Genomic DNA, 21,207 nt, shown 5'->3' on the forward strand with positions numbered 1-21,207 from the left:
ACATAGAGGGAATGAGACATGCGGCAACAGCATAAGACACGATATGAAGCAAAGAAGCCAACAGTCGGCAAGGCCAAGGAAAGCATTGGGGATGGTACTTTTTTTTTTAATGTTTACTCGGATAATCACAGAAATTAGTAATGTAATCTGTTTAAGGTAAAGATAATTAAACACAAAGTAGAAGAAAAAACAACGTGCCGATGGTGGGAACCGAACCCACGACCTCCGAATATTGCGTCCGGTGCTATTCCAACTGAGCTACATCGGCCGCTGTCCCCCCTGCTACTGCCCGATACCCAAAAATGTAGCAGGGGGGACAGCAGCCGATGTAGCTCAGTTGGAAGAGCACCGGACGTGATATTCGGAGGTCGTGGGTTCCGTTCCCACCATCGGCACGTTTTTTCTTCTACTTTGTGTTTAATTATCTTCCCCCTAAACAGATTACATTACTAATTTCTTTGATTATCCGAGTAAACATAAAAAAAAAGTACCATCCCCAACACTTTCCTTGGCTTCGCCGACTGTTGGCTTCTTTCCTTCATGTATTATAACGAGCCCCCTCATTTCCCCTTGATTGATCTGCTAAGACAAGATAGTTACTTCAACAAGTCCATGGTAAGCTGCTATTAGCAGCAACGGCACATTGGGTCTGTTCAATTTGGCTGCACTTTGCTGCACTAGTTCCGCAAAGTGCAGCACTTTAGTATTCCTTTTGCCAGTGCAGTGCATGCCTGCCCTTTTGCATAATCATTTACTGAAATTCCCAACCTATAGGCACCGTGCAGGAACCCAGGGGGCAGCCCTCGTGGTGAACAGGCAACGCCATTAGTGGGCACCATAGATTTTCCAGGAGAGTTGCGGCTGCCAGGGCAAGTGCTTAATTAAGGTGGCCGTAGGAAAGTCATCATTATAACTCTGAGGAGTAAAATAAAAACTGTGGACCTTGTAGACAGAATTTCAGCACATACCTGATTTACTCACATAATGAACCTACTTCCCACTTTTGTGACAGAGAATATATTTTTTAAATGTCAGTTGTTAATACATCCCTGTTTCACATCGTTGTCATTGCAGGCCATAGTGCATACCTTGCAAACATGCCAAGATGCTTCTCATTGATATTAACATGACATATTTTTCTGGTGTTACGTCATACAACGGGTGAAGGGGGGGTGACTTGCACTGCACAGCAAGCTTTGCAGAGTGCCAAGATGCTGCCAAAACCATTTCTCAAGATCCTCTATCCATCTTTGCATGTCAGCAGTACCAGTGAATCACATGAAAATGGAATGAGACAGTTCTCCCATGTCATAGGGCTTCTGCACAAGTTCAAAATGGTCGGCTCCCTCTCATGAGCGCAAAAGAAAAGGTTTTTCTGGTTCAAATTTTGTGTCACATCACTCGACTTCAGAATTCATAAGCCTAGATATGTGAACAATTGCAACATCTAGTTATCTCGCATAAAAAAAAAAGTTCTTTTTTTACTCAGTTTTCTTTATACACACCTTCCGGCAATTACTACAGCGTGCTGCCATCCAGGGTTCTGCATATAAAACAGACACACCATTAGAACCATACTGAGCCAGATATTTCACATTTCTTGCTCAACAAAAGAGCTTTGATTTGAATTCTTACAGCTTTTCAGGCTACGCATGGTTCTAAGATCTTGCACAGATCATCTTCAGTGCAGGATCTAAGCACACCATTTGTTTCTATAAATTGTCCAAACGATGGTCAGTGGTCCTTTTAAAGTTAAAATTATTACAGTTCTGAAATTCAAAAGTGTTTGTGCATAAGACTCCTTACACTGATGCCTTTCTGTCACCTAACTGTTGAAGCACAACAATTAACTTGCATGGTAGAAATCTGTACATTTATAAAAGCACAAACACAAACAGCAGGTTTGTGCACCTAGAACTATACCAGTAGAACTCTGACTCGAGGGCATAAGTAAGGTGCGATGCTTCCAAGAATTTAGTTTAGGTCCACATTTCGTTTTATTAAAGCCGCATCCTAACATAGCACTGCGATAAAGCATATGTCCACATCAGATGAAGCCGCTCACACCTATGCAAGTGCTTGCATACTGCAATCAGCACAAACGGACCCATCTTGATATTGCAAGTTATTGCTTATCTCTCACCGAATTTGTTCAGGAAAGCGTCTTCTAGCCGATCATGGCGAGCTTGCAATTCTGCTTTCTCTTTCCGTATTTGTTTGAGCCTCTGCAGGAGGGTGTTGCTTTCTTTTTGCTCCTCAACGAGCAACCTTTTCGGCACAACATCGTCTTCCGAGCTTGACTCCTCCTCGGACATCATCTGCTGTAGTTTCAGCCTTTTGGCCTTCCCCATCTTTCGTGCCGTCTCTTTTGCTGATGCAGCCTGCAGTAACATGTCCCACATCATGTGCTTATATGTTGCAGCATGAAAACAAGGCAAAACATATAGTAGAACAGAGACCAAGCTTGATTGCAAAATTCTCTAATGAAGCTAAACATATATAGTACTAAGCATAGCTGTAAAGGTACACTAAACATGGTTTATTCAGTATGCATTTACTTCTAATAACTTCAGCATATCTATATGAAAGAACCAAACAAGGGTTGAGGGGAAGTCTCAGTTTGCGAACCAAGGCAACATTTTGGCAATTCCCCTTGTCGAAACATTGGCATCACTTGTGACTGAGACTCCCACTATCCTTGTTCAGTTCTCTTTCTTATTCTGTATATATATTTTCCCCTTCATTTTATCCTGGATCTTGAACACATCTAGAAACTATAAACCAGGCAAACAGTCACTGAAACTGAAATAAACATGGTTTTTTTTTATTTGAGGTGTTTATTTTTGGGAAATTAGTAGCGTAAACATTTACCTGAGAATAAACAATTAAAAAGCAGAAGAAATAACTGCTACATGGCATCTATGGGATCCGAACCCATGACCCACTCCAGTGCAGCGCTCTACAACTAAGCTACGGTGGCAGATATTCAATGTCCTAGTTTTTTAGGTATTTATCTCACAAGTAACCTAACTTTCAGTTTTCATCCATGCCCCCCTCAACCATAGCAGTGTACAAAGGACCATTCTGTCGTGCCACTTATGCTCACTTAAATGATGCCCAGGAATGCTATGAGATTCCCTTTCAGGCATTAAAAGAATGCCACGACATTTCAGTTTTCTACACGTGATAAACATGCATGCACACATTTTCTTGTCCCCAGAGCACAAGGCCCACTACTGTTGTGACAACTGCTGATGAAGACAAGGAAGAGTTATATGTATAGTAATGGACAAATTAAGTTAACCTGCAATGTTGGAGCAATAAGCCTGAGGTGATCACGCAGGGTAAAGACATTTGCAAAACTAGAGACAACACGATAAAAACTGATTTTTTGTGCTAGCCAAAAGCATACAGGCACATATTGTGGAAGTACATACTGCAGGACGAAACAAAGAGAATGTCACTTGGCGCACCTCACACCAATAATATCGATCCAGGTGCACTTCTGCGCCCTTCTGTGTCTGTATATTTCTGGTTATCGTCTAAAACCTTTAGCACTTGCATGATGCTAACTGTAGCTTGCATATGCCATCCTCAGTCTTAAAATAGCTTGTCCATGACTGTACAGCAATGAGCATTTGCTGCAGCATGTCATGAAAGAACACACACAATTTGGAGCTTAAATTGCATGAAAACGTTCCCAAGATATGACAAAAAGAATTGCCCTATGAACTTCTCAAATCCTATACAAAATTCACTGTTGCAATAGGCAGCAGCAAGACAAGGCAAAATTTATCTCAGTACATACATTTGTCTTTTCAACTGTTTCCTGCGGTTGCAGAACTTCGTCAAGAATAAATTCCGGAACCGGAATTTTCTTTTTCGCCATTCTCTGAACGAGATCCGTCTGTGTTACTGAAACACAATGAATGAGAGAAGAAATAATGAAATGTCATTATTTAAGCGACAGCAAAGCCAAGACAAGGTACGAAAATGCTAGGCATTATCGCCTCATGCAGTCATGCAGTTACCGATAATTTATGAACATATACCTCACTTATGTCAGCACTACTAATAACGTTTCCGCGCACCTCTCCGCTAAGCAGCTTCGCCACCAAACTTCGTTAAGATCAGAGAAGCTAATTTCATGGGTTGTTAATGCATCACGGCGGTGTATTTGGCACGCTACTGAAATATGACAGACCGCACAGCGAACTAATCGAAAAACTCACCTCCAAGTTCGATTACTTGGGCCGGATAAAACCCCTCATCTTTTCTTCCGCCGCACCAGTAGGCATCTTTTTTCTTTTTTGCAACCTCGGTTGCCGAGGTCGGGGAATAGTCGTGTATCAAAGACACGTGCACGACCGCTCTAGCGCCGTCACTGTATTTTACGTAGGCGTAAGTAGGAATTGACGCGCTCATGACAGATTAAAGTGAGCAAAGCTGGCTATCGCAAAGCACACGACACTGCTAACACTGCTAAGGCCAAGAAACAGTCCGTGCAGTATGATCGTACGCATGGATGAACTATGGTGGCTAGAAACGTCGTACGGTTAGTAATCAACTCGGATTGGCTTGGCGGCGCAAAGACTGCTAGCAAGCCGCAAGCACCGCAAGCGCCGCAATCAAAAGGGGAACGGCTCAGCCTGGCTCAGCGATGGAGCGCCACAATATTGAAGATTAACTAGCAGAATACACTGCACCGAACAAATATCTAAATAGGAAGTAAGGGGTCGTCTTACAGCTATTATAATCAGATGCCCATATCAACTGCATTTAATTACCCCACATTTCCTAAATATGTACGATCCGCACTGAGCCTTCTGTGCAGCAGTGACTAACTTATATAATAGAAGGTTTCATACATTTTGGACGATTAATAACCCAAAACCCAAGGGCACTGTCCAGCTCGGAATCTGTAAGCGGCGAAAAAAACAACAAATGATATCCTGTATATTAGAGGACGGCATGTCATCCTTTAGCAGACGACGCGGACTAATTATCTTCAATTTTTCACGTTACCATGCATGACGTAAATGTGATTACTACACAAGTACCAATATTGCTTTCGGGCGAAAATATGTATTTTCAACGTACTACAAGAGACAAACGAAACAGCCACTCTTGCTCGATGGTGCCGTGCTAGCCAACCCATGCCAATAGCATTGCTAGCTAATGACGATGCAGTTTTTTTTTTCGTTTGGGAATGGTGCACATTGGTTGCACATCGAGAAGCCTGCACAAATAGGTCTTCATTTGCACTTTTTGCGTCATACCGCCATGAGCAACAGCCAATCTACGACTCCGAAACGTCGCAAGCTTTATTTGTCTAATGAAAGCAGCGAGTTTGTTGTGCCACGCTCCACGCTGTGGTACAATAAGCAACGACTAAATGCCCCGAGCGTGGCAGCTGCAACGCTGCCTTAAACCTCTGGCATCAAGGACCTGACTGTCTCCGTGCCCGGTAACAGCGCTGCAAGCGAAAGTAACTGTAGCGAAGTTGACAGCTGTGAGCAGCGCTCTCAGTTGGATGACAGTGGCGAAGGAAACACCAGCGAGACCCACGATGGTGCTCTGCCAGACATTGACCACCTGGAACCACGGATGGGTGCTGCTAGTGAGAGCGGTTGCAGCACTGAGGAGTGCGATGATCCGGACGGCGGAGATGATGGTGTTGATGAGCCGCACGGTGCTGTGCCACAGTTCGATGACACAGAGCTTTTAGCTCGTTGTGTTCAAGATTTCGGGCGCAAAACGCTTCCCGGCTCGACTACAACATTGGCGGAGGCAATTGTATTGGTAATGGCCTTTGTTGTCGCCCACGGGCTGACTTGGTCAGCCCTTGGTGATCTACTTAAATTGATCGATGCCTTATTTGGATTTCAACGATCAGGCCTACCACATTCGAAATACTTATTCAGAAAATTGTGGTCATCTAAGTGTACAAGTTCCGTTCAACAGCATTTTTACTGTGAAACATGCTTATCGCTACTGCAAAGCAGCAAACACAGCCACAAACTTTACTGCAAGGTGTGTAAAACAGAAGTTGAAGTTAGTGTAGTCACGAAGAGGAAAATTTCTTTGCCATAATGAGCCTCAAGGAGCAGCTCCACCATCTTGCAAAAAAAGTTGGAAAAGTGTTTTTTGCAAGTCTGTCCAAAATTGGCTGAGGGAGTTGGTGCTGGAAGCAGAACGATGACAGACATAAGCGATGCGGCAGCGTGCCAAGGCCTGCGGCAACGGGAACATTTAAAGTGGAGCGACCTAACCTTAACTGTGAATACCGACGGAAGCCCACTCTTCAAATCCAATAATTCGTCAATCTGGCCGATACAGTTATGTGTAAACGAACTTCCACAACCTCATCGCACTCAAAATTCTTTTTTGGCTGGATTATGGTGTGGGAACAAACATCCGGATATGCCTCTCTTTATGGGAGAATTTGTCAAGGCTGTACAGAGTGTTGGCAAGGTTGTGTGGCAGCATGGTGCTATGGCTGTGGTGTCGAACCTGTACATTGCGTGTGTATGTGTGGATGCTCCTGCCCGGGCATCTGTGGGCAACCACACACAATTTAATGGCCGGTTTGGTTGTCCCTGGTGCCTAGCTTGTGGGAAACTGGACAAAGGTAAGTATTTCACTTCACCAATATTAATAGCATTCAAACCATTCTGTTGTGTTAAGGCAGTGATTGCATAACAAAACTACTTTTCATATTCCGGAACTAGCAAATGCCACTGCTTACCAATAGAATCTGATTTCTTTATCACTGCTGACAGTGCAGAACTCAAGACTGGTGTGTCCTTAGCTTGTTCAAAGAGTTGCTAGCTCTGCAGATACTGTCTTTAGCTGATGTCACCTTTGGGCACCGACAGGTAGGCTAATAAATGGCATTTCTTTATGCCATCAACAATATTATCTCATTTTGAGGTACTATAGTTAACATTCATGATGGCCCTCCAAAACATTGGACCATGCCACGAGCACTATTTTAGCTAAGAGTAGCAGGCTCATTGCTGAGTTTACCAAAGAAAGCTTTTCACTACAGTAGAGACTGTGTATTTTGCAGCAAAATTTTTTTCGGAAGCTTTCTTGAAAACAAACTTGTCATTCTTTGTTGTGGCCTGTTGACAGATGTTCTTTCTATTTTCAAATTTTGTTTTTGTACAATAGTGACCTTACACTGAAGTCACTATTTTTGCATTTCAGGACGACGTCTGTATACCACAACTGAGCCACCTGCAAGAGAGAGGACGGGAGATAGTGTCCGCAAGGACATGAAACTTGCCTTGGACCTACAGACACCAGTCAATGGTCTAAAAGGACCATCACCTTTCTGGCCTCTGAAGTACCTCGATCTTGTATCTTGTTACACGGTCGAGTACATGCATTGTGTGCTGTTGGGCGTTACCAGGCAGTTCACCGACTACTGGTTCGACTCATCGAGCTGCCGTGAGAAGTTCTACATAGGTGAGCATTTGTTCATGATCTCAATTAGATTTTGTGTTTTTCAGATGACGTAACATTCTGTAGTGAACTATGTTGCTTCCTCCAAAAGTGTACCTAATGTAACAATTTTACACTACTCAGTACATATAGCCGGGCTTCTTAGTGTGTAATGAAGAAAAGTGCAAGAGCAAAAGGTACGAACACTGACAAAGTGAGGGGATTGAACAAGCACTATATACTGATGTAGTTATCATCAATTGCATATCAGTGACACGTCAGTGGTGCTAAGTGGGAGTGAATTCTTCTCAGTTAGATTTTACTTACAAACACTTCATCCTAGGTTATCCCCTACCTCTTCCATGTACGTACTTGGTGCTACTGTATCTTTCGTAAACTTACATATGTGTACTAACTGTGCCGGGCGACCAAGTACTGTGAATGCACTGAACAAGCGGCTCACTGCTATAAGACCACCACACCATGTCACACGTCTGCCTCGCTCAATCCAAGAGAGGCACTTTTGGAAAGCGCACGAATGGCGAAACTGGCTTCTTTTCTACTGTGTGCCATGTTGCCTACACACCCTCCCTGCTCAGTACCTGAGGCACTTTGGCCTTCTCTGTGAGGCAATTTTCATCCTTCTGCAGGAGCAACTTTCATCTGTTGCCATCAGTTATGCAGGTGAGTTCAAGCATTTTGTGTCTGGAGCATGGTAATTTCATTCTGTATGGTGATAACAAGGCTATGTGTGCAGATCAGATTAAAGTAGCATATGTGCCAAGTATTGGTGTCAAGATTCCTTTTTAATGATGCATTTAAAGCATTACATAGGTCACTACATGGTTGGCTAGCTTAAAATAAATAATCACATTTCTTCTCTCATGCTTATTACGTTTCAACATCCGAAAGCTTTTCTGGCTATCACTTCAAAGGTCAGTATAGTTCATGTGAGGCTTGGAAAAACTGCAGTACATATATTCGATGCTGCTTCATTCATTGTAATTGTGGCTCTGACTTTAATATTGCTGGGAACTAAGATGACACAGTAATTATATAACAATCTTTTCATGCCTCACAACCATTACTTGGTTGTTGAAACAAACAGTATAAAACAAGTTCAGTTATGAAAATAAATAGCGGTCATTGATGTATACCAAGAGGTGCTCCATATATACTAGTGCCTCATGCATCATTGCAAAAAAAAAGGTATTTTTTAATAGCATGCCTGGCAATTGTACTTTGTGTTTTCGAAGAAACAATTTTAACAGTGAAAAGCACAGGGTGCTAACCATTACCTTCCCTATAATCACTTAAAGGGAAGGTAATGGTTAGCACCCTGTGCCTTTCACTGTTAAAATTATTTCTTCGCAGGTACTGGTAACATCAAGGGGTCTCTCAGGATTCCTACACTGTCGTTCACCACACTGTCTGAGGCATCAGTCTTTCGGATGGCCATGGGGGGTTGCCCAAGGCTGAGTAGAATCTTGTGTCTTAGGTTGGCTTTGCCATCTGCAATAGGATGGGCACATGGGTCACCCTATCCCTGTCCACCGTTAACGCCAACACTCAGTCCACTAATGAGTGGCGAAGAGATAAAGCACATGCCCCCTCCCCCATTTGCTTTCGGTCCTTCTTCACTTTCATACTGCACTTTTGCAATGTACCCCATCTAAAAAGAACAAGATATGATCATTGTGATTAGTGCGAGAGTAAAGTATTAGCTTTACAGCACGCAGAACGCAAGCGCAGTTATTGACAATCAGAGGAGGAGGTAAGAATACTTTGACTAGTCCGAGACTCTAGCATCTAAAGCCATTTATCTTCTTCTAAATTGGAGAAGAAGCAGTGGAACAATTTGAGAGATGTAGGACGATAGTGATGGTGGTGGTGGGAAGTGATTTTCCTTCTTTTCTCATCTAATTGTTCCAGTTGCAATTTTTCGATGCTGCCACCGCCACAAGATGGAGGAATTGACAGGAAACCAATAAAAACTCTTCTCCAATTCCTAAGCATGTAACTTTCCTGCACTTTTTTTGAACATCATTAACATTGAACATTTGATTAAATGTAGCCAAAAAAAAAACCTTTGGCCGTCTTGCCCAAAGCTAGCCAGGGAACAAAAAGGACATGCCAGCTGCCTCTATATTTTGTACAGCAAGTACCTCCCCTGCAGGATTTCTCCATCCCATTCTTTGTACCCAACTTCAAGCTTGAAGTCTTGGGAGCCCAATTGCATATTGCCAGAGTACAGGGGGTACTTCAAGAAGCTGGATACCATAAAAAGCTTTCTGTATTTTTTAATTGGTCATCATCTTTTTTTTTTAAATGAGTTTGTGCTTGTTTTTTTTTATTTTGTGTTCTTACAGAAATAAACATAGCAATATATCCACTTAGTATGTTGAGGCTTACCATCGAGAAACCTGAGCAGTACAAGTGAGCTATGATGCTTTCACAATATGCACGTGTCCAGTGGGATATGTGAAAGGAAGACCAAATTGGGCCAGTTTTGAGTGCTCAACATTTTGGCTGAATGGTCATTACCTTTGCGATCATAAGTTCATTTTTGTTAGGTATAAAATAGCACTCTTACTTCTTTTATTTCATATCGCCTCCTGCAACGGTTTGTAAGCCGGGCTGCATCATTGTATGGGGAGCGTTGCATGAGCTTCAATGTGCACCAGCTCTTGCACTTACCCCAAGCAGCCCGGAACTTCGGACCCCTGTGGGCCCATTCTGCATTTGGCTTTGAGAGTGGGAATGGCCACATAGTTAAGTTAGTTACGGCAGCAAATGGTGTGCCCAACCAAATCTTGGAGTGCATAATAATGTCCCAGGAACTACACCTCCTGCTTTCTTTGGATGTTATTCCACCAAGGAGCATGCAGCTGTGCCGCAGTTTTCTTAGCTATCCCAATGTGGAAAAGGCCCATTATGTGCAAGGTGCCTGCATGCTTGGTGCACCAAAAGATGTGCCAGTGCTCCTTCCAGCTGAGAGAGCTGCTCTGGAGTTGTTTTTGAGCAGCGTACCTCAAGTGCAAGAATATTTTCGCTTTGTATATCAAGCAACTGTGATGCATAGCCGGGAATATAGGAGGGGAATCAAAAGTGACAGCAGTGTTATTGAATCGTATGAGGAAGAATTTTTTGTTATAAAGAGAATTTTCGAGGTGGTCAATGTCGGATGCCCAAGCAGTGGCAAAATTGTATTGCTGTGTGGCAAACTTGTTTGTGAGGAATGCGAGTTAAATTTGCCAGGCCACATAATAAAGTGCTTTTTTTCTCTAGAATGCCCATTGGTGGCACTTGACATGAGTATGGTAGCTAAGCCCTGCATTCTTGTGACCTTTAGCAACGAGAAAAATTATATCTGCAGAATCCCAAACCTCATTGAACGGGACTAGGCGGGCATTGTTTGGAAGTTGAGTGCGACTTCAAGAACGGAATGCTATGTATCAATGATGCAGTGAAAGCTGTTTTAAGGAGAGTTTGCACAAATAATGCACAGAATTGCTTACAAAAAAAAAACAAGGTGTTTCAAGAAAATGTTTCTGAGTTACAATTTTATGTATCACATTTACCTATTTGCATGTTTTTCTCCAAAATGGCTTTTTGTACAGTGCTGAGATTAAGAGTGCAGAAGGGCTTATTTTTTTTATAGACTTGGGACTAGAGTAACAAGCCTGGACAAAAATTCACATGTTCTAGATTGTTTTTTTTTTGCTCAGTCAATTCACAATTCACTACGTTAAAGAGAAAAAATTACATAAAATCTAGCTTTTATGTTGGCTTATAAGTCAGAGGAAAACGTTCAAACGGGCAAAGAAGCTCTTTTTGTAACAGTTTCATGTCTACTATATTTCGGCAAACTTTCATATAATATATCTTTCATTATGCCATTGATATAATGGCATATTTTGTTTTTACTAAATCCCACTCAGTGCCCACTGCATGGCGAATGCCACTCCCACGTCTTTCCGGTTTAGGTCCAGTGCCAGCTGCAGCCATCTTACTGACGTCTTAATCTCACCTGTCCCCCTGGTTCTTTAGAAACCCCTACTATGCTTGCTTTCTTTTCAAATCCTCTTAAACGGTCATCAGTTGCCTTTGCGTAATGCCTTGCTAAAGCGCATTTATGCTTGATCCCACCTATAATGTCATCTCGTCTGATTTGGTTGATCGAATTTAACGTCCCAATGCGACTCAAACATGCTATAGTGGAGGGCTGAGGGAATCTCAACCACCTCTGGTTCTTTATTGTGCACTGATATTGCAAGCACATGGGCACCTAGCCTTTCACTTCCACCAAAAAGCTGCTGCCATGGTCGGGATTGGACCTCGCATCCTTGGAGACAGCAGTTGAGTGCCTTAACCACTCGACCAATGTGGCAGAGCATCATACACTTGTGTTTTTTTCCCTGACATGCGCCACTGTGCTGTGTTCCTTTTTTTTACTTTATTTTACATAGGTCTGTGCTGTCCTCACATTAACATCAGCCTTTTTCGATAGCCTGCACATTTCTTTCTGTAGTTTAACCTTGGCAAAATACAGCTGCTGTGTGCTGTCCTTTTGAAGGATACTGCAATCTTATATTCATGATGTAGGAGTACCTGCCAAATGCATTCCACCCCATTCTTATGCTTCAGTATTGCACACTCATGACCCAGATCTGTTGTTGGTGTCTGTCCTAAGTACGTTTGTTTTTGTTTTTTTTTGGTTGCAGTGCTTTGCTGCATATCATGAACTGTTGTCCTCTTTCCAGTGCTGTTTACCATTACTGTATATTTCATGTTGTTTTGTAGAACCACCATTCTGCTTTTCCTGTCTGCATATGTGGATATGCTTTGGTATCATGGTATATGTGGTATGTCTCTAAGCTGCACATTGGATATGACAAAGATTGTAGCGGAGAGTTCCATATGAATTGAGAATTGATCACCTGCATTTTATTCTTCAATGCGCACTGACAGCACACAGCTATGGTACAGTCATGTTTACATTTTTCCATATCCAAGCTCCACAGCCACGAAGCAATAGGTATGGTGGCACCTGCTATTCTGTGTGATGTCAGAATTCAAACATTTGTTTCTATCCTGCTATTAAGGTACACTGTAATGGCTGATCACTTCGGACATATAATCAAGCATTGGGCTCCCTAGAAGATGCTATATGTAATCTGCAACAGCTTGCTAAATGAGCTTTGCCGACTGACCGCAAAATTGAGATAACTACACTGCATTTAATCTAGCTCTGCTGCTTTGTGATGAGCCTGTAAAATTTACTACTTGTTTTAGTGTAACAGGCCATTTATGTCACAGCACAGCACATGTCACTGACCTAGCTTTTGTAGTGTTCTTTTGAACTTAATGACTTAAACCAAGTTCTGCCACTTGTAGAGTAAAACCCATCCTGATGCCACCCTGTTTCTAAGCTAAGTGTTGGGCCATTTTTGCTGCTTAACACATTGCATACTGCAGAGTTGATAAGAAGGTAGACGTTGGAATCTAAGATGAAACAGGATGGCGGACATACTAGCTACCCTCACGGGATCAGTCAGACAGAGATTCTACAATTGTACTATGTGAAACCCGACGAAAGAAGAGGAGAGAAGGGGTATCAGGCTTGGTGTCTCCTTGCAGTTCCTCCTGCCTGATGGAGGCACTGTATTTATGGCTACCCTGTTGTGTCCAATAGCAATGGAGTGGTCAGGATGGACTTGCCAAGGCTTACCCTGTAGCAGCTGTTAATTCCCAGCAGGGTTTTCAGCCTATTCTTCATGGCATTGTGAATGTGTATCAGCCCATATTTTAAGTTGTCATGTGCAGCAGCTCGTCAGGACTGGGGACGTGGAATCTGGCTTCAAAACATTGCAAAAATTCAACTCTATATAGGCTGCATTCTTTCGTTATTTTCTATTCAGATAGTACCCACAGCACCTGACATCATTACAGGGGGGGGGGTTACAGCTTGGAAGGAAATACATTTTTATTAACACAACACATTTGCACCTCTGTTGAACAGTTCCATTCTGAGATTGATTTAACAAAGAAGGATCTCACTCTGTATAAAACTTCAACAATTTTGTCATGTTTATGCAGTGTCGAGTACTTTTAATTGAACATCATTGAGCCATAGTAGTGAATTAATCGATATGCTACTTAAAATATGGTCTCATTTCATGCTGCCATATTTTAATTATATACTTCTAATATTTTACACTGATGTGTTGTAAATAAACTGTTCCGGGAATGTATGTATCCGGTACATAGCTTTGAAAAAACAAATACAGTGCAGCATCAGAGTGGCATATATGCTCATGATATATATCATGCTGTTATAGGGTGAAATGGTGTGATGCATGGAATTGAGTATCCCAAAGGTGTAGTTATCCATGCAGTGGAGGGATCAGTTTTTATCCCCTGAAAACATTTAGTTATGAACTCAAGTGTTACTAATGTTTTTGGGTACATGTACCACTGTTTTAGTTGCACGTTTTTTTTATGTTCGCATTTCATTCTTTGCATTTTCTGTTATCGTGTTCGGTTTCATTCTTACCCTGTTTTGGATCAACAATATGCTCCTTTCATGTATTTGATTGTACCGCGTCCAATGTACCGTAGTAGTAGATTATTATTTCTGTATGCTTTTTATATGTCCCCCTCATCCAATGCTCTTCGATGCCTGTGATTGTACAAATAAATTAAAATAAAAAATGAGCCATGTGCAAGACACAGGGTGAAATGTAATGCATATGAATCTGTACCAGACATATATGCAAAATATTCATATGAGCTATAATGTGATGCAATATGAGGTCATATGAGCCATATTATCATTCGTATCAGTGGCTTGAGAGACAGATATCAGTCCATATGAGGGACATGAGGGACACGTTTCAGCTCATACCAGGTCCATATTACCTTAAACGAGGCACATATCTGCTGAAATGAGACACATATGTGCTGATACGTGTCTTATATGAGACACATAAGGACTGATATGTGTTTCATATTGGCATCATATCATTTCATATGAGCCTATATGAGACACATAAACTTTCATATGAAACACGTATGTATCCATATGAGATTTTTCGATAGTTGGTTCGCACACTCCCAGACACACAGTGAAGGGGGTAGCTCTTCCGGTTTGAAATGAGATGCCCTCGACTTGCGTGGCAAGCTCAGCTGAAGCAATTCACGCAAATAAGAATACATAAACAAGAGATTCACAGAAAGGCAATGAAAATCATGCAACTAAGAGGATCTCAATAACAAAGAGGGTTCACAGCAACGAACAAAGCACGAGAGAGTCGAATGAATAAACAGTAAATTGTTCACAGGGCACTGTCGTAACCCGACGTCTGAAGAGTTACGAATTGTCTGTCTTGTGGACGAGCGCCGCTCCCTCGTGGATCTCGCAGTCTTTCCGAGCAGCGGGTTGACCTCGGGAGCCGAGTAGTAGCACTGCAACACTCGCTGCAAAACTCGCTCCGACACTAGGTCTCTACGATTTGGCTGCACCAGCTGCAGTAGTTCAAGTAGTGTAGCACTGCCGTCATCGTTTGCCGGTGCCGCTCGCGCCGTCTGCACAATTCTCTCCTCGTTTTGTCAAGGTACAGAAGCAGTTCTGTATGAGTTCTCGCCCAACATGCACTTGCTCCGGAGGAGGTGGAGAAAAAAGTGCAGCATGGCGTAGGCGTTGCTCGGCCAAGAGCAGAGGACGCTGCGCATCGTTCTGCATAGCTATGTAAAGTCGGTTTCCTTTAGAGATCGGACGTTTCGTTCTTAACGGATCTGCGAATGGTGGCGTATACAGGGTAGTGGACTGAATGATGGTGATTAAGATCTTGTCTTTTTGTCAGGACTCCGGAGCGGTATTATTTTATATATTTATTTACTAATACAGCGAAGTCTTTTGACTCCAAGCAGGGTTGAGCAAAGATACAATTAAGAAAAGTACGAAAACGTTATACAGGCTTCATATAAGGGCAAACAGATGCTGCATAAAACAAACAAAGGTATCACTTGCGAGAGGCTCCCAAGTTATCGATAAGCATTTCTACATTCGGGTTGTTCACTACACACATCGGCAATTCATTCCAATCTGCATTTGTTTCGACAAAACATTAATGCTGAACGTTATTGGAGTATGATCGCAATTTTTACTCTGTTTTATATTAGGTACAGAAATTGCAACCTTTCTTCTGTGCGCTTTGCCTGGAGGGATTATATATCTAGGGAGTTGATCATGGTCTGCTACACTATCTGTGCGTTTGAATCTGTTACAGATGAAACGGGCTGCGAGCGATCGTTTGCACTCTTTCTAATTTTGAAGTATTACTGGCTGTGTAAGGGTACCATAGACGACATGGATATTCGAGACGAGGACGCACCAAAACCTCGTACGCTGCCAATTTATTCGAACAAATCACGAGGCTGCAGTGTGCGACCAAGGCTTCAGGTCTACAATAAAGCCTGATTCCCCAAGTCCGACCTTCGCGTTACCTTACAATACATATATATATATATATATCATGTATTATAACGAGCACCCTCATTTCCCCTTAATTGATCTGCTTGCAGCTTACGAGGGTCTCGGTTCTGGCAGTCTTGAAGCCATAGGTAGCGTAAGAGGGTTCTAGCACAGCTTTCGCCCTCGCTCTTGATCACGTTCTACGTGACGCTGGCGGTAACAAAGGACGTTCCACGTCCGCCGCTTTGGCTGAGGGTGGCGCTGGTGAACACTCTCAAGGTTCGTATAAAGACAACATAAATACCCAAGCAAGTAGCAGGGGGGACAGCGGAAGATGTCGCTCAGTTGGTAGAGCACCGGACGCGATATTCGGAGGTCGTGGGTTCGGCTCCCACCATCGGCACGTTGTTTGTTTTTCTACTTTGTGTTTAATTATCTTTCCCCTAAACAGATTACACTACTAATTTCTGTTATTATCCAAGTAAACATTAAAAAAAAGACAAAGTACCATCCCCAACGCTTTCTTTGGCCTCGCCGACTGTTGGCTTCTTTCCTTCATGTATTATAACGAGCACCCTCATTTCCCCTTAATTGATCTGCTTGCAGCTTACGAGGGTCTCGGTTCTGGCAGTCTTGAAGCCATAGGTAGCGTAAGAGGGTTCTAGCACAGCTTTCGCCCTCGCTCTTGATCACGTTCTACGTGACGCTGGCGGTAACAAAGGACGTTCCACGTCCGCCGCTTTGGCTGAGGGTGGCGCTGGTGAACACTCTCAAGGTTCGTATACAGACAACATAAATACCCAAGCAAGTAGCAGGGGGGACAGCGGCCGATGTAGCTCAGTTGGTAGAGCACCGGACGCGATATTCGGAGGTCGTGGGTTCGGCTCCCACCATCGGCACGTTGTTTTTTTTTCTACTTTGTGTATAATTATCTTTCCCCAAAACAGATTACACTACTAATTTCTGTGATTATCCAAGTAAACATTAAAAAAAAGACAAAGTACCATCCCCAACGCTTTCTTTGGACTCGCCGACTGTTGGCTTCTTTCCTTCATGTATTATAACGAGCACCCTCATTTCCCCTTAATTGATCTGCTTGCAGCTTACGAGGGTCTCGGTTCTGGCAGTCTTGAAGCCATAGGTAGCGTAAGAGGGTTCTAGCACAGCTTTTGCCCTCGCTCTTGATCACGTTCTACGTGACGTGGCGGTAACAAAGGACGTTCCACGTCCGCCGCTTTGGCTGAGGGTGGCGCTGGTGAACCCTCTCAAGGTTCGTATACAGACAACATAAATACCCAAGCAAGTAGCAGGGGGGACAGCGGCCGATGTAGCTCAGTTGGTAGAGCACCGGACGCGATATTCGGAGGTCGTGGGTTCGGCTCCCACCATCGGCACGTTGTTTTTTCTTCTACTTTGTATTTAATTATCTTTCCCCTAAACAGATTACACTACTAATTTCTGTGATTATCCAAGTAAACATTAAAAAAAAAAGACAAAGTACCATCCCCAACGCTTTCTTTGGCCTCGCCGACTGTTGGCTTCTTTCCTTCATATATATATATATATATATATATATATATATATATATATATATATATATATATATATATATATATATGGCTTAGCTATGGTTGAGGGTGGCGCTGGTGAACACTCTCAAGGCTCGTACACAGACAACATAATTACCCAAGAAAGTAGCAGGGGGGACAGCGGCCGATGTAGCTCAGTTGGAAGAGCACCGGACGCGTTATTCGGGGGTCGTGGGTTCGGTTCCCACCATCGGTACGCTGTTTTTTCTTCTACTTTGTGTTTATCTTTCCCCTAATCAGATTGCATTAATAATTTCTGTGATTATCCAAGTAAACATTTAAAAAAAGACATAAAAGTACCATCCCAACGCTTTCCTCGGCCTCGCCGACTGTTGGCTTCTTTCCTTCATATATTATAACGAGCACCCTCATTTCTCTTTAATTGATCTGCTTGTAGCTTACGGGGGTCTCGGTTCTGGCAGTCTTGAAGCCATAGGTAGCGTAAGAGGGTTCTAGCACAGCTTTCGCCCTCGCTCTTGATCACGTTCTACGTGACGCTGGCGGTAACAAAGGACGTTCTACGTCCGCCGCTATGGTTGAGGGTAGCGCTGGTGAACACTCTCAAGGTTCGTATACAGACAACACAAATACCCAAGAAAGTAGCAGGAGGGACAGCGACCGATGTAGCTCAGTTGGAATAGCACCGGACGCGTTATTCGGGGGTCGTGGGTTCGGTTCCCACCATCGGCACGTTGTTTTTTCTTCTACTTTGTGTTTAATTATATTTCCCCTAATCATATTACATTAATAATTTTTGTGATTATCCAAGTAAACATTAAAAAAGACATGAAAGTACCATCCAAAGCTGAGGCAGGTGTCCAACCCATTGTAGAAGTAGGCGGTAGGATACTTAGAGAGGATACCGGTAAGCTGTCTAAGGAGACGAAAGATTTGATTAAGAAACGCCAGAGTATAAAAGCTTCCAATCCAACAGACCAGATCGAATTGGCCGAGATATCAAAGCTAATCAATAAGCGCAAAGTGGCCGATATAAGGAAGTATAACATGGAGAAAATTGAGTATGCTGTAAAGAACGAGGGAAGCCTTAAAGCGGTAAAGAAGAAATTGGGCATAGGTAAAAACCAGATGTATGCGATAAGGGACAAGGCGGGCAACGTCATCACTAATATGGACAAGATAGTCAAAGTAGCCGAGGAGTTCTATACAGATCTCTACAGTAGCCAAAGTAGTCAGGATCGTAATGAGATTGGCGGTAGGGAAAAACAGTCAGACGTTCCACCAATGACGAAGGACGAGGTCAAGAAAGCATTAGAAACTATGAAAAGGGGGAAATCAGCTGGAGAGGATCAGATAACTACAGATTTGCTGAAGGACGGGGGGGATATCGTGCTAGAAAAACTGGCCACCCTGTATACGCAGTGCCTGGTGTCATCGACGGTACCGGACCCATGGAATAATGCAAACATTATCCTCATTCACAAGAAAGGGGACTCTAAGGACCTTAAAAATTACAGACCAATCAGCTTACTGTCTGTTACGTATAAGGTATTTACTAAGGTAATCGCTAATAGAATCAGTACAACCTTAGACTGCAATCAAGCAAAGGATCAAGCAGGGTTTCGGAAACGGTACTCTACTATCGATCATATCATACCATCAATCAGGTGATAGAAAACTGCTCGAAATATAACCAGCCCTTATACATAGCATTCATTGATTACGAAAAAGCATTTGACTCAGTTGAAACCTCGGCGGTGATGCAGGCATTGCGAAATCAGGGGGTAGACGAGCCGTACGTGAAAGTGCTGGAAGATATATATAGTGGCTGCACAGCAACCATAGTTCTGCATAAAGAAAGTAACGAAATTCCCATAAAGAAAGGTGTTAGGCAAGGAGACACAATCTCCCCAGTACTAATCACAGCTTGTTTAGAGGAAGTATTCAGACACTTGGAATGGGAGCAGTTAGGGATAAGGGTAGATGGAGAATACCTCAGTAATCTGCGATTTGCTGATGACATTGCTTTGCTAAGCAACTCGGGGGATGAACTGCAAATAATGATTGATGACCTAGACAGGAAAAGTAGAAAGGTAGGCTTGAAAAGAAGACTAAGGTAATGTTCCACAGCCCCGGCAAGGAACAGCAGTTTACATTAGGTAGCACAATTCTGGAAGTAGTGGACGAATATGTCTACTTAGGACAGGTAGTAACCGCAGATCTAGACCATGAAAAGGAAATAACAAGAAGAATAAGATTGGGATGGAGCGCATTTGGCAAGCACTCGTAGATTATGACTAGCAGCTTACCGGTATCGCTCAAGAGGAAAGTATACAACAGTTGCGTCTTGCCTGTACTCACCTATGAGGCTGAAACGTGGAAGCTAACCAAGAGAGTTCTACTTAAATTAAGGACAACCCAAAGGGCTATGGAACGAAAAATGGTAGGGGTACCATTAAGAGATAGGAAGCGTACAGAGTGGGTCAGAGAAATAACTCAAGTTACCGACATTCTAGTGGAAATTAAGAAGACGAAATGGACATCGGCAGGACATGTAGTGCGAAGAGAGGATAACCGATGGTCGCTGAGGGTAACAAACTGGATTCCAAGGGAAGGAAAGCGTAGCAGGGGGCGGCAGAAAGTTAGGTGAGCGGATGAGATTAAGAAGTTCGCAGGGGTCAAGTGGATGCAGCTAGCACAGAACCGGGTTAAGTGGAGAAATATGGGAGAGGCCTTCGCTCTGCAGTGGGTATAATCAGGCTGATGTTGATGATGATGATGATGATGACGATGATGATGATTAAAAGTACCATCCCCAACGCTTTCCTCGGCCTCGCCGACTGTTGGCTTCTTTCCTTCATATATATCAATATAAATATATATATATATATATATATGTATAGAGAGAGAGAGAGAGAGAGAGAGAGCGAAGTGTACGCTTCATTTAAAGAAACGTTTTATTGGACTCGATGTTTCGACCAGAAGCTGGCCTACATCATGAGTGCGAATGCAAGCGATGCGGGTAGGTTCTATATGGGAAGAGTGGAAAAAGAAACAGGTGGCCCAGAGGCATACAATGGCATTGTAATGGCGGGTGGGGTAAAACACAGGTGCTGGCGGGGAATGAAAGAAGTATGCAGGTGGGGAGTGGGAAAAGCGAAAAAAAATTAAGAGACGCACTCCCCACCTGCGCACTTCCTTTCACTCCCCGCCTGCAGCTGCTTTTTACCCCACCCACCACTACAATGCCATTGTACACCTCTGGGCCACCTGTTTCTTTTTCCACCCTTCCCATATAGAACCTACCCGCATCGCTTGCATTCGCACTCATGATGAAGGCCAGCTTCTGGTCGAAACATCAAGTCCAATAAAATGTTTCTTTAAATGAAGGGTACACTTCGCTCTATAATTTTTTAAGCGGTCAAGTACGTTAAATGTTCTGGCATCCAAACAGTTGTATATATATATATATATATATATATATATATATATATATATATATATATATATGTAGTATTTTTTTGTATTATGTCGTGTGGCACTGGTCTTGACCTAAGACGGGACGCTGCGAGCAGAAATCAATTGCGATCGACCGAGTCATTTCTGCCGTGCCAAGGTGTGTGAGAGACCCATCCACACGATAGCATGCAAAGCGACTCCGCGACATAATACTTATCGCCCACGAAGTGAGAGTCAATGTATACACCCCGCGCAAAGAGGTACGTGCGTCTGTTC

General features: G+C 43.0%; 2 protein-coding genes and 1 non-coding gene across 3 annotated transcripts; 2 read left to right on the forward strand and 1 right to left on the reverse strand.

Moving 5' to 3' along the window:
- Positions 1 to 322: 322 nt before the first annotated feature.
- On the forward strand, positions 323 to 395 carry TRNAS-UGA (transfer RNA serine (anticodon UGA)). Its single transcript has one exon. It is a non-coding gene; the product is annotated as a tRNA-Ser (tRNA).
- Positions 396 to 1,342: 947 nt separating this feature from the next.
- LOC146174547 (uncharacterized) lies at positions 1,343 to 4,941 on the reverse strand. Its single transcript, XM_084584953.1, has 4 exons — positions 4,233 to 4,941; positions 3,809 to 3,915; positions 2,144 to 2,381; positions 1,343 to 1,543 (listed from the first exon to the last, which is right to left on the reverse strand). The coding sequence occupies exons 1-4, from the start codon at positions 4,423 to 4,425 to the stop codon at positions 1,482 to 1,484; spliced, it is 600 nt and encodes a 199-aa protein (XP_084441079.1). The 5' UTR covers positions 4,426 to 4,941; the 3' UTR covers positions 1,343 to 1,481.
- Positions 4,942 to 7,388: 2,447 nt separating this feature from the next.
- On the forward strand, positions 7,389 to 10,853 carry LOC146174548 (uncharacterized). The gene is made up of 3 exons (XM_084584954.1): positions 7,389 to 7,479; positions 7,879 to 8,133; positions 10,057 to 10,853. The coding sequence occupies exons 1-3, from the start codon at positions 7,389 to 7,391 to the stop codon at positions 10,851 to 10,853; spliced, it is 1,143 nt and encodes a 380-aa protein (XP_084441080.1).
- The last annotated feature ends 10,354 nt before the right edge of the window (positions 10,854 to 21,207 follow it).

Source organism: Amblyomma maculatum, chromosome 11 (genome assembly GCF_055883805.1).
Source record: "Amblyomma maculatum isolate TAMU_Amacu chromosome 11, ASM5588380v1, whole genome shotgun sequence".
NCBI classification, from domain to species: domain Eukaryota; kingdom Metazoa; phylum Arthropoda; class Arachnida; order Ixodida; family Ixodidae; genus Amblyomma; species Amblyomma maculatum.